Raw genomic sequence first — 13,694 nt, forward strand, 5'->3', positions numbered from 1 at the left:
GAAGCTAATTCCATGTTTACGAATAATTTGACCTAGGGGTAGCATATATAAAGTAAAGAGCAGTAGGCCTAAAACAGAACCCTGTGGAACTCCAAAAGTAACCTCAGTACGCATGGAGAATTCACCATTTACATCTACGAACTGATAACGATCGGTCAGATAAGACCTGAGCCAGGAGAGGACTGTTCCCTTAATACCAACAACATTTTCTAATCTATCAAGGAGAATAGTGTGATCTATAGTATCAAAAGCTGCACTAAGGTCGAGTAACACAAGCAGCGAGACACAACCCTGATCGTAGGTCAGTAGAAGGTCATTTACTACTTTAACTAATGCTGTCTCTGTGCTATGATGAGGTCTAAACCCTGACTGATACATTTCATGAATGTTATTCCTATCTAAGTACGAGCATAACTGCTTTGCTACAACCTTTTCTAAAATATTAGAGATGAAGGGGAGATTTGATATTGGTCTATAGCTGGACAATTGAGACGGGTCAAGATCAGGTTTTTTAATCAAGGGTTTAATAACTGCTAATTTAAGTGATTTAGGTACATAGCCAGTGCTTAGGGAAGAATTGATTATATTTAGAAGTGGTTCAATTACTCCTGGACAAATCTGTTTAAACAAACATGTAGGTACGGGATCTAGTATGCAAGTTGATGAATTGGCTGAAGAGATTAATGTAGCTAGTTCGGTCTCTCCAAGCGGAGCAAAACACTCTAAACATTGATCTGATATTGCTACATTGTCATGTAATGGGTTTGTTACAGTACTGTCCGGTTTTAATTTAATGGCCTGTATTTCACGTCTAATATTTTCAACCTTATCGATGAAAAATTTCATGAAATCTTCACTGCTATGTAATGATTGAGTGTTTCTCTCTGTAGTGGTTTTATTCCTAGTTAATTTTGCTACTGTGTTGAAAAGGAATCTAGAATTGTTTTTGTTGTCTCCTATTAAGGTGGAGAAATAGATTTTCCTAGCATCGCCAAGAGATTTCCTATATTTCAGTAGGCTCTCCTTCCATGCTGTTTGAAATATCACCAGTTTGGTTTGACGCCATTTACGTTCTAATTGATAATCTTTTCTGAAAGTTCCTGCAAGGTCTAGCTAGACTTAATCCTGAATTGACTTTTTTTTCTTCTTTTTTTTTTTAAGAAATCTTGTCCAAATGGAGTGAATTGTCATCATCAGGGTTAGGTTTTATGGTCGGCTGTGTAAGGTTTTGGGTCGGATGGAACACAGTTTTCTTAACTTCCATTTCCTTGTCTGCTTGTCCTTGTCGAAAAGTTATCACATTTGAATTTGACCTGAATCAAATTGCAGTCATAATATTGCTGGATGGATGAAAGCCAGTCTCAAATGTCATGTTTCATACTTATTCCAGCACCAGTTGCTCCATTAGCTGTGCTGTTGTTTTTATTGGGCCTGACAGGGCTCTCAGTGGAGACTAACAAAGTTAGTGGCATGCTGGCTGTTGCTATGGTCTGTGGACTGAATGCGCCTGTTCTTTCCTCTCTCACAATCACATTACGTTCACGTTAGCCTGGAGAAGAGTTAGCTTTAGCTGCTGAGTGGCCTGACCACAGGCATTGTGTGCATGTGAGTGTGTGTACAAGTGGAGACAGGCGGACCACGTTTATTGCTCTCCACTACCTCTTCACCTGGACTGAAGGGTTCGCAGAGGAGGTAAAGTACATTAACCACAGACATTAAACAGGGCTGATTTACAGATTATACTGCTGAGATGAGGGGGAGGCGATAGCACTGAAGCAGCCTCTCTCTCTCTCTGTTTTCCGCTCACGTCTAGCCGGGCTGTGGTAACAATGTTTGCCAGCTATAGGTGCAGCCCTTCTCGTGTTCCTCGCTCCAAGCAGAATAGGATCATTCAGCACGTCAACACACACAGCCACACATCCAAACTCGATTTCCATTACTAGCCTACAGTGAAGTTCTCCAATTTGCGATGAACTTGAGGATAGCATTGCTGACCTTTGCATGGGCCCCCGAGGTCTTTTTGAGAGAACATGGGTCTGATTATTGCATTACTTTGATAGCTTTATACCTGCCCTTAACTCTAAGCTTTGTCACAAAGAAAGTTTAGCAACAGTTAGTTCCAATACCTGTTTCATTAACAAAGATCCATTTAGTGGCCTTAGGGTACAGTAGAGTGTCACTCAAAAAGTATTAAGTGATTATCATTCTTCTTTGACAAGGAAACCGGCACCGTATTGAATGCCTGCATTGCTGTGGAAGTTGATATGGTGACTTGAAACTGATTACTCAGGTTGATTGATTACAAAGAGTTAGCAATGATGTGCTTGTTTTTATTGCAGTAGTCATAGTGAACTTGTATTTTCTGTAAAATTCACAGCACTGACGAGGAGGACTGGTGTCCACCACTGCCAGAGAGAACCTATCTAATGGATGGTGTAGCAGAGGACGGACCATGTCCTCCTCCCAGAGGAGATGCCTCATCTCCGACCACCTCCTACAGCCACCAGTCCACAGCCACCCTCACACCCTCACCAAGAGAGGAGGCACGGCACTGCAACGACACACCACCACGCCTGCACCAGTCTGAACAACACCAGCTGGGACGGTGAGATTATCATTATATTGACATTTATTATTAGGGATGTGACACAATGCGGCTATCTGTATCCGTATTTGGATTTTTAAGTGGGCATGGCCTAAACTGGACATTTTTTGTTTTGTTTTAGTTTTTTTTTTAAACCCTGAGATAGAAATGCCAGCACTGTCAGCATGGTCTATTAATTCTGACATTTACATTTATTCATTTAGCAGACGCTTTTATCCAAAGTGACTTACAAATGAGGAAATACAAGCAAAGCGATATATCAAGTGGGGAACTATACAAGTAGTGCTACCAAACAAGATTTTTAATTAAGTTCTAGAAAAGCAAAGTGCGCAGAGTAGAGGTGTGAGAGCCAGAGTAAGTTTTTTTATTTTTACTTATTTATTTATTTACTTATTTATTTAAAGGACTCTTAAGTTCCCCAACCTCAGCTACATCTCTCCAGTTCATAATTTGTCTCAACTAAAAGATGTGCATGGCACTGTTTTTTTTTTTTGTTTTGTTTTGTTTTTGTTTTTATAACAGTATAACTATAACATTCTGCTCACAAAGTTATTATTTTGTTTGTACCTCCATGAAGTATTTTATAATGGATGTGGATGGTTTATAACTCAACTAGCAGTCTAATTTAAACCACTGGCAACCTGACCTGGCAGATGCTGTAAATGCATTACGCAGCAAAGCACATTCATATCTGACCTTGCTCACGCCGGCATGAAAGTCAAAATGAGATCTGATCCTGTAAACTAACAAAACAAAACAAACAAAAAAAACAGAATAGTGTACCACCTATTCGTCTCTGTATTTGTATCTGTTTAGAACATGTTATCTGTTCATTCCACATATTTGTATTCGGTTACATCTCTTTTTGACATACTGCATTTTCAGAGTTTTATATGGCCTTTTTTTTTTCTTTTTTCTTTTTTTTTTTTAGAATTGTTGCCAGTCCATAACAGTTAGGCAAGGCAAATAACCTTAGTCCAAAACTAAATAGACATGCTAGCTTCAAAACCCAAATGCTACATATTAAATAAAAAAAAGGAACTAGACATGTCTTAAATTTATTGTATTCTGTGTGAGGACCAACAGAAAAATGAGCTACATATGGTAGATAAAGCTAAAATGGGAACAGGTGGAACTAGTTATGTGAAAGGTTAACAAGAACTGGAAACAATTACCAAAATGTGAAAAGTGGAAAATGAAAAGGGTCAAAACATGCCATCATGTGAACAGGAAATTACATGTAGCACTGATTATGAAGGCTGAAGATTTATTTTTCTTTAGACTAATTCATCCATCCATCCATTTTCTATACCGATTATCCATAATGGTTCGCAGCGAACCTGGTGCCTATCCCAGGGAACATGGGGCACAAGGCGGACATTGTGCCAATCCATCACAGGGCACAATCACATACACATTCACACACCCATTTATACACTACTGACATTTTGGCCATGCCAATCAGCCTCCCATGCATGTCTTTAGACTGGGGGAGGAAACCGGAGTACCGAACCCCAACCCTGGCAGTGTGAGGCCAATGTGCTAACGACTAAGCCACCGTGCTCTAGATTAATTCATATTTATTATTTCGTATGTATTATACACTTGTAGTTCCCATGTATGTGTTTCAAGAGATGGCATAGTCCTGACAAGATAATGTGTGTGAGAGGTAGATGATGTTCTCATTGCCTCACTGTAACCGTACATCACACACATCATTCTGTATTGTTAAATTGTGTGTGTGAAGTAGATGACATTCTCCTCACCTCACTGTGTCTGTATATCACACGCATCATTCTTCAGGGAATTCGCTTCCTGCCTTTTACCTCCCTGCTATGACACGATGATATTTGATTTTGTTTTCCTTCTCTCTGGAGGTGTTTACTACTTACTCCCCGGTTTCTGCCTCACAGAAATGTACCTTCTGAATAATTGATCCCGCTCCCAGTTTCTGTTTATTGTACCCATTATTTCCTGATGCAGAATAGTAGAATAAGTTTTTTTTTTTTATTCTGACTCTGTTGTTACATGTCTTCCCTGGTGAAAGTTCACGAAAACAGTTAATGTAAAGATTTAACAGCTGTCTGTTTATTCAGTCGTTTATTGATGTGTAATGGATCTGTCCACATTCTGCCTCATTTGATGTTGACAGACGGTTGCCATGTGGACTGGTGCCCATCCCTCGGGCACCGAGCCCTCCCCTCACGCAGTCCAACCCAAACCTGTCAGCCAATCAGGAGAGCTCTGAGAGCGGCACACCACACCGCGCAGCACACAGACGGGATTTAAGCCAAGGAGCAGCACAGAGTGTAGATAATGTCAATGCACCAGGTGTGTATGTGGGTTTTTATTGTGTGTGTGTGTAAGCATGCAAAAAAAATAATCATATATTTTGTATCTATGACAAGAAATCTCAAGAGCAAAGCCATTTCAAAAGATTAATCTTCTACCATGTGCTACAATTGTAAGCACTGAAATAATATAATGGTACAAATTCAAGGCTATGAGTCTAGAGCTTTAAGGCAGCCACATAAGATGTAATACTTTTCTTTTTTTAAAACCTTATTAGGACGAGCAAGAACCTCTGCAGGAGAGCAGGTCCAAACTCCTCCTGGCCAGAAGGCTCGAGTAAAGAAGAAAACATCAAAGACCAGCCAGTACCGCAGGGACATCATACAAGGAGGTAAGAGCAGCTCAGCTATTTATAATTCTGTGTATGTTTCATTATGTCTGTATAAGTTGCAGTTCGCATATTGGTCACTCTCTATATGTTTGTGTATACTGACAGAAGCAGCTCGTGACTGTAGATGACATTAATAATGGCATAGCCTCAAAGACTATGAATTCAAGAGGCTGTCCCAGCTCAGTTCTGCTATAGGATACTATCGAGTGAATTTTTAGAGTAACCCTGTAATTAGAAATTGAGAGTTGACAACGTACAGTCATCCAGCATACATTCTAGCAGCTTATTTTGACCAGTTTTAGGTGTATCTTTGTACAATTGTATTTGATAAAGCAGGTGTGCTTTATATGTGTGAGATTGGCGTAGTAGAGCTTGTAGTAGACACGTAGTAGTTTTCTTATTTTTCTCAGCCTTTGCATAGAAAAGAAGGTCACCATTGTGCACATGTGTTTCTGATATACATACATTTCGCTATAATCCTTGTTTGCCTCTCCCACTATTTCCAATATAATGCTAAAAATGGTTCAGGACACTGTCTGCACTTTGTTATGATTTTGTCTTTGAGGAAATGTCTTTATTAGATTAAGTTCTGAATATTTGCTATAAAAACAAAGGTCTCGGTGGCTGCCGAATATATTTAAACTAGCCCAATAACTGTCCTGTCTGCTGCTCCTCCACTAAAAAATTCATAGAGCGAATATGGGGCAGAGTGATTCCTGCCTCAATGGGCCTGTTAGTGCTTGGTGCAGTTCCCATTTTTGACCACTTGGTCAGAAATAACTCTGCCTAACATCCATAAAGGTGAGCAAATCAGTGGAACTTTGACTTACATCTGTCAAGTCTGTCCAGTTTTAACTTAAAAGAGGTAATTGGTTAATTATTTCAACAGAATCTAAAATGTATGGAGTTGTGAATAAGAGTGGAGATTAACATTTTGTGGCTTTGCCCCTCTACCACCTATAGACAAGCCAAAGCTCTATGTGAATGTGGGTGCAAGTGTGTCAACGTGTGTTAATGTTCTAGTCATTTGCACATCCACTTGCAATAGATATCAGCCATCTTTTTAAAACTGCTTTTGATATATAATAATCTCAATTATTAGCAGTTTAAGCAATAGAAATAGCCACACACACAATGCCTTCACATTCCTGGTGTGTGTATGTGTGTAATTAAGTGATGAATGATCCAGAAGTAAGTTCATTAGAGAAATGGTAAGGAACATTGTGTACTTATTCTGTACTTATGTAATATTCTTTAGTTTTTAGGGGAAAAAATTAAACAGGTGATTTTAACTGCAACAGAATGTCTGTGTTAACCGTGAGATTTTATCTCTGCAGACCTGCCTCCTCCTCCAGAGCCCCCTCCTGAGGACGAGGCTGTCCAACTCCCAGCAGGAGACCTGGAGTGTGGACACGCATCTTTAGAAAGAGACGGGGCCTCGCTGTCCTCCATGGAGAGGAGAGATAAAAACACACGCAAGAACTCAGCTCAGAGACGCAAAGATGGTGAGATAACTGCTTGCAACTTAACACCATAATGAAATACACATCTACACTCTGTCTGTGCATTATAGATTCATTACACACATGGGCTTATGCAGTACAGAGGCACAGATGCTCCCAGTGAAATATAGTTTGACGCATTAGAGTTCATAATTAAACCCCTTTTCCATGATTTCCCAAAGCTCAAAGGTAGCATCTGACTGATGTGCTCAATAAATCACTCCACAGATGAAGACTTGGTCCCTTACAACAAGCACAACATTCTGTCCCGCAGTCAGATGTCCAGCAACTGTTCCACAGCAGGAAGTTCTTCGTCGCGAGGCTCGACAGGATCCAGAGGTCATGGAAACAGCCGGAAAAGGAATGAGGTAAGACGCTTTGGAACTGAAGATGTGCATCTTAGATCAACTTGGATATTGGGATCTGAGGTAATTATTTAAACATAACCATGTAGGGGCTGTAATCTGTTTCAATAGCACTGAGGAGGCAAAGCTCTCAATCAGTACAGCTTTAATTGCCCCTTAAGCCCTTCATTTCTAAAACCAATCTCACACCAACACCATAATTGTCAGTAATTAGGCACAATATATAAACATTACGTGTTATTTCTTTTCGTACTATGACTTGAGATGGAAAGGGCTCCCGATTTCTAGCCAGTTTGGGTCTCGAATGGATCACTCAAAGTGCTCTCGTTACAGAAAAGAAGCCCATTTTTTGTTCTCAAATGGAATAAAGGGTTGTCAAACTGCCATGATAATTTGCCCTTGGGGAAAATTCTTTTTTGTAGAAAAGTCAACATTTACCACTTCTTCAATCCAATCAGATATAAAAAATATATATATATATTACCAAACCAAAGTTTGCAAAGCTTGAATTTCAGGTCCATTCCTGTTTCCACTGCTTGAAGAGTGTAGATCAGTCCATGCAGGATATGGTAAATGAGACCTTTTAGCTGTACTAATGTTCGACGCATGTGAATCGAAAAGGGCTTTGGCTGAATACACATTGCGATGGCGTCACATGACAGGCCTTGACAACAATCTGAGGTAAATCGGCAGTAATTTTTAAAAATCACAAGCTTCTCTGAACATTTCAGAGTATGCTTGATTTTGTGTTGATTTCTGCGATCGCAAAATCATGAAATCCTGGACGGACTGGTGTAAATATTTGTATTAATATAAAAACATTCAACAACTGAGACATAAACTGAACAAGTTTCACGGACAATTTTAATGAACAGAAATGGAATAATGAATCCCTGAACAAAGGGGGGGTCAATATCAAAAGTAACACTCAGAATGTGGTGTCCACCAGCTGCTTTAACTACAGTGAGTCTCATCTTCATGGACTGCACCAGATTTGTCAGTTCTTCCTTTGAGATGTTACCCCACTCTTCCACCAAGGCATTTGCAAGTTCTCCATCACGTCTGGGGGGGACACATGGTTACATGTAATTTTCCACTGCAAGGACAATCAGCTGTCATTCCTGTAGCACTGTCTTAGGCGTCTTACATTACAGACATTGCAGTTTATTGCTCTGGTCACATCTGCAGTCCTCATGCCTCCCTGCAGCAGGCCTATGGCATGTTCACGCAGATGAGCAGGAACCCTAGGCATCTTTCTTCTGGTGTTTTTCAGAGTCAGTAGAAAGGTCTCTTTAGTGTCCTAAGTTATTGTAACTATGACCGTAATTGCCTACCGCCTGTAAACTGTTAAAGTGTCTTAAGGACTGTTCCACAGGTGTATGTGTATTAATTGTTTATGGTTCATTGAACAAGCATGAAAAACATCGTTTAAACCCTTTCCAATAAAGATCTGTAAAGCTTATTTGGATTTTACAAAATTATCTTTAAAATACAGTCTCCAGAAAAAGGAGTATATGGTTGTTTTTTTGCTGAGTATATTTGAGGCGGCCTAGATAAATCCGTTGGATGTTGGCGTGTCTGAATTCTGGCAGAAAGATTTTGAGAAACACTCTAGTTTTGATCAAAATTGGGCTTCTCTGCATAGCGTACTGTACTTTGACACCTCTACTTTAAGAAGTACATTTTCCCCAAACCATGTTGAAATGCTTTTATTAACTTTCTGAACATTCCTTGTTTTTTTGCAAAGATCATATTAGGTAGATTAGGAGCCAGAGTAGCAAACTCGGCTGCAAAAACAGCTGTTAGCTATTTAGCATAAAAAAAGGGGGATTCAGATTTTATGGTCATATTTATTATTTTTATATTTTATTTACTGCATTTCAAATGAACTGCATATTTAATCAATATATAGCAGTTGCTTTTAGACAATCAATGTAATACTGTTTTTGGAATCTTTAAAATTACATTACATTTTTATGTATTATTTTTTAAAAAATCTATAACTTTATGTAAAGTCGAAACGTGCAAAAGAGAAACATATTTCAGAGCTGTATATAGTAGAAAGTGTCACCTTGCAAAGTCTTTTCCCAGGCTACAACACATACATGTATATTATTAGGAAAATATTGACAATATATTTACAGCACAGACTTTGCTCCAGCTCAAATCAGTTTGTGTTCCTGGGCTTGACTTCTAAACAAAGCTCTATAGTATTTGTGATGCAGACTCTGTGTCTGACCTGAGCTTTGATCAGCAGCACAGAAAGACTCAGTATAGCCAAAGAGAACACACCCATAATGCCATCCCCGTGACCCCAACCCCTTCTTTTTATGATCTAAACCTTTTTTTTTCTCTTAAGCAGGGGGAGTCCTGCCATGGGAAACAGGGCATAAACCCGTGTCCTTCACAGACCCCTGTCTCAGATCTATCCCCCCTCTCAGGTTTCCCCCTCCGGGAGCTTTAAAAGCAGCCCTGACAAAAGAGGGCTGTGTGTTCCCGGGGGAGGGGGTTTCGGGTTACCCTTTTCCTCATCGTTATCTTTCCCAGCCGCACAGGGCGCGTGAAAAGGTGCTCAGTGGCGGGGGAAAGGGGCTTCAAGAGACAGTCTCAGATCATATGATAACCAGTCGCGATACTGAACAAAAAAAAATTAATGTCTTGAATTGATCCGATTCAAATGTGTACACGTTTCCTCATGAATAAAATATAACACATCAACGAAATTGTGTCTGTCTGTTAACATACAGTGTGTTTGGAAATAATTGTGTCCATGCATTATTGAAATTGCGTACATGTCAATTTGGTTTTATTTGTATAGTTTGTTTAGGAAAAGACCGTCAGTACATTTACGTGGACAACAATAATCCAATATTAACCCGATTAAGACAATACTTTGATTAAGAAACTACCATGTAAACATTGATTATTGATGACCTTAATCCGACTAAAGTCATACTTGAAGTAAACACAAATCGAATTAAGACGTGTGGAGTATTCCTATTTTAGTCGCATTATCGAAGTGCATTATAGACACGTACACACCTTAATCACACTATTAATGTTGTGTGGGATTTTTCACTGCATTTTGTGACAGGACACGATCACACACGGCAGTGCTCAACCAATTGATGGCAAACAAGAGCACGGCTGCGTCCGAAACTGCATACTTACCTGCTACATAGTAGGTGAAACACATGTATTTCAGCTACTATATAGTAGGTAAATACGCAGTTTCGGACGCAGCCCACAGCTTCAAGCAGTCGTCTATTTGCACGTATAGCATGATAAATAATTAACCTCACTTGAAGCTTTCGTGAAATTAAAAATTAAACACCCAAAACTGTATACAGTACCATAATGAAGACGAACTGTATGTTGATACGTGAAATTCTGGAGGGAACGTCGTAATGATGTGTGCCGTTAATCGATCTATGTTCTATAACATATAAAACGGGAACATGAAAGGAATATTCTAAAAGCGACTCATGTAAACACCTTAATCACAATATTGTCTTATTCAGAATAAGGTCAATAATTCGATTATTGCTGTCCATGCAAACGTAGTCATTGTCACAGAGCAGCTTTACTAAATCCAGATGTAGATTCAGATTCATAATGAGCAAGCCAGAGGCGACAATGTCAAGGCCTGATATGACATGAGAAATAAAAACCTTCAGACGAACCAGATTTAAAATCCATCCTCTTCTGGCAACCGTATAGTGAGATTATCAGTCATTACTCACATATTGTGAATGTAAATCCTGAGATAAGCATGGGACAGTGTTTATCAGAATCAGAATCATTTTACTTACCATAGACATTTACACGTATTAGGAATTTTTCTTGGTGTTTTGTCGATATATGACACGTTCAACGCACACATCTCAGACAACATCGCACAATTACCATCCTAATAGACAGTTATGATTTATGAGGTTTCTGATTCCAGCTGCAGTCTGCATTTGAAATAAGTCAATTCTAAGCATCACTTTTTTCAGTCTACACTCTAAATTCAATAATTCAGGAACCATCTGAGATTCTTCTTGAATGTGTTGGCTTCGCTTTCCAAAAGAAATTTAAAGCTGAATGTTTGTGAAATGGTTGACTACAAAAGCGCTTTTTGGTTCTCAACTGCTTATTGCCAGTACGATTTGTGCCTTTTTTAATTACTGTAAGCCTAAATCTAATATATTTTTTTTTTGTCTTTATTTTGTTTTTTTAGGAGATGAGATAAGTGAATGCTAGTAAACAAGGGGGAAAATAATTCTTCGGTCAACACAGCCATCAGTATTCTCTCGTTTTCTTGCCTGAAAGAACAGATGAGCAGAGAGGAAGATGAGGACGAGTCTGCAGATTCATTACCTGCCTCATCGCATACAAATCATGGACGTTTCATTACGTTATTATTATTATTATTGTTATTTATGACTTTCATGGGGCCATTTTTAATCCCATTGTCACTGTAAATAGTCTTCTCTTTAAGCTTTTTACACGGGGTCCAGATCGAGAGAAAGAAGAAATATATTGTATTTATAAGAAAAAGACGTAAAAAGAAAACATGTCAAAAGGTCCGATATAAATTTACAAAAAAGTTATCATCTGAATGTGCCAACCTCTTTATTTTTTTTTATTATTATTATTATTTATTTTTTTTTTTTTGTAGAAATGTACACAGTACTTTTTTTACATGATACATGATATTGCACTCTTGTTGTGTTTGGAGAGCAACAAACGATACAGAGCACAATATGTGTTTAAGCTAAGGAGACCGTTAGCTTTCATTTCCCACTCAGATAACATCTGACCAAACTCCACATTGTATTTTGTGTGTTATGGAAGGCTTTCTGTCTGTCTTTTTTTTTCTTTTCTTTTCTTTTTTAAGGGCTGCTTCAGTGACAGTGTGAAAATGTGTTCCATTCAGTAAAAAAAAAAAAAAAAAAAAACAAAGGGAAAAAAATCTGTTCAGCTGACTAACTTTTTGGTAGTCCATGTTGTTTTGTAAAAATGAAATAAAAACACATTTGGTGAACCATATGCGGAGTCGATTTTAATTTGAAGAAATGTTGGAAGCGTTCTCATCTGAGAACTTCCTTGAATACTAACAAACAAGTTTACGCGTGGCAAACGATTACGGCTGTGATGTTTGAGAGGGAGAAGAAAAGAATAAAAAACTATGTATTTTATTTAAAACTGAAACGTCCATGGAGGAGATTCCTCTGGCAGATCAGCTCATGGAAACAAGGCATGATGCCACCGGCATAGCGCTCCAAGCAAGAGCAGCGAGAAGAAAGAGAGGAAAGAATTTAAAATGTGACGAGAGAAAAATGGGTGAATGAAGGGACATGATCTAGTGAGGAGTACAAAAAAATGCAGATAGAAGGGAAAGAAGGGGACACGGAGAAAGAAAAAAAAATTATTCTCACACACAGCCCCGAGGACACGGAGCAAGAGATCCGAGACAAGAAAGCGGAGAGTGAACTAGGGAAGAGAAAACTTAAATGGAAAGTGAGAGGAAGGTAACTGGAGGGTGACGAGCAAATAGAGAAAAAGAAGTGGATACAGGAGGAAAAGATTCTTTTGCTTCCACATGAGACATGCTAGCCTGAGGTGATATACAGAGAGACAAAAGCAAAATAAAAAAATGAAGCATCAGTCCAACTCAGGAGGCTCGAGTGTGAGGAGTTTCATATGGAGTCAAATCTTGTTACAGAGCTTTAAATTATTGGAAGCTTTTCCACTGGACTACATTTGGATAGATTTCCTGCTCTTACTGTATGTCTATTAAATGAGACAGTCTTCTTAACTCTCAGTGTCTTTTAAGTAAGAGTGCTAATATGGTGGTGTGTTGCTGACCAACCCTCAGTGCAAGATTGGACAGTGATGGCCAAATTGTGACCTTTAGAAACACACACACACAATCTCTCTCTCTCTCACACACACACACACACACACAATAGAGCTTTCCTTACCCATAAATCACTAGCTCATTCATTAGTTAAGTGTCGTTGCGACACGCCTATCAGGGCTGGAGGGGAGCAGAGAGCAGTTAAAATACCGTTCGGCAATTTCCATGTTAATTACCCAGCCGAGAGATGGATGCTTTTCACTTTATTGTTCGTTTAATGTATGCAAAGTGTGTATGATTGCAGTATGAAAACTAAGAGGTGATTGTTCTGGGAGCAAAACACGCTTTGACATTTGGCTTATTTTGCCATAAACACTGCTGTAAACTGGCGAGCATGCTGAAAAGATGAGACACTGGGCTGTAATGATGGCCAGCTGCAGGACTGTGAGTGGTGCGTTTTGGAGAAAATGAGAGAGCCACCTAAGGCCTTTCAAGCGCCAGGCTGAATAAAATATACTCATCCAGCAGAGGATCTACAATTACCACACTTCATTTACATAACCTCACTCAAGCTCTATAATAAATCATCAATGCTTCAGTCCGCAGCACACGCTAAAGATTTAGAGTACCTCTGAACTCAAAAAATTATTCTTTTTTTGTTTGTTTAAAAGGTTAACTCTTGCATGGCTTGATT

General features: G+C 39.0%; 1 protein-coding gene across 1 annotated transcript in view; it reads left to right on the top strand.

Moving 5' to 3' along the window:
• The window catches only part of robo3 (roundabout, axon guidance receptor, homolog 3 (Drosophila)), a 105,758-nt gene extending 92,537 nt beyond the window's left edge, over positions 1 to 13,221 (top strand). The window contains exons 23-28 of the mRNA XM_053646179.1: positions 2,378 to 2,605; positions 4,758 to 4,936; positions 5,175 to 5,288; positions 6,626 to 6,793; positions 7,019 to 7,158; positions 11,378 to 13,221. Of these exons, the coding sequence (XP_053502154.1) occupies positions 2,378 to 2,605; positions 4,758 to 4,936; positions 5,175 to 5,288; positions 6,626 to 6,793; positions 7,019 to 7,158; positions 11,378 to 11,389 (841 nt within the window). The 3' untranslated portion in view covers positions 11,390 to 13,221. The remainder of the gene's footprint in view (positions 1 to 2,377; positions 2,606 to 4,757; positions 4,937 to 5,174; positions 5,289 to 6,625; positions 6,794 to 7,018; positions 7,159 to 11,377) is intronic.
• The last annotated feature ends 473 nt before the right edge of the window (positions 13,222 to 13,694 follow it).

This window comes from Ictalurus furcatus, chromosome 16, assembly GCF_023375685.1.
Source record: "Ictalurus furcatus strain D&B chromosome 16, Billie_1.0, whole genome shotgun sequence".
NCBI classification, from domain to species: domain Eukaryota; kingdom Metazoa; phylum Chordata; class Actinopteri; order Siluriformes; family Ictaluridae; genus Ictalurus; species Ictalurus furcatus.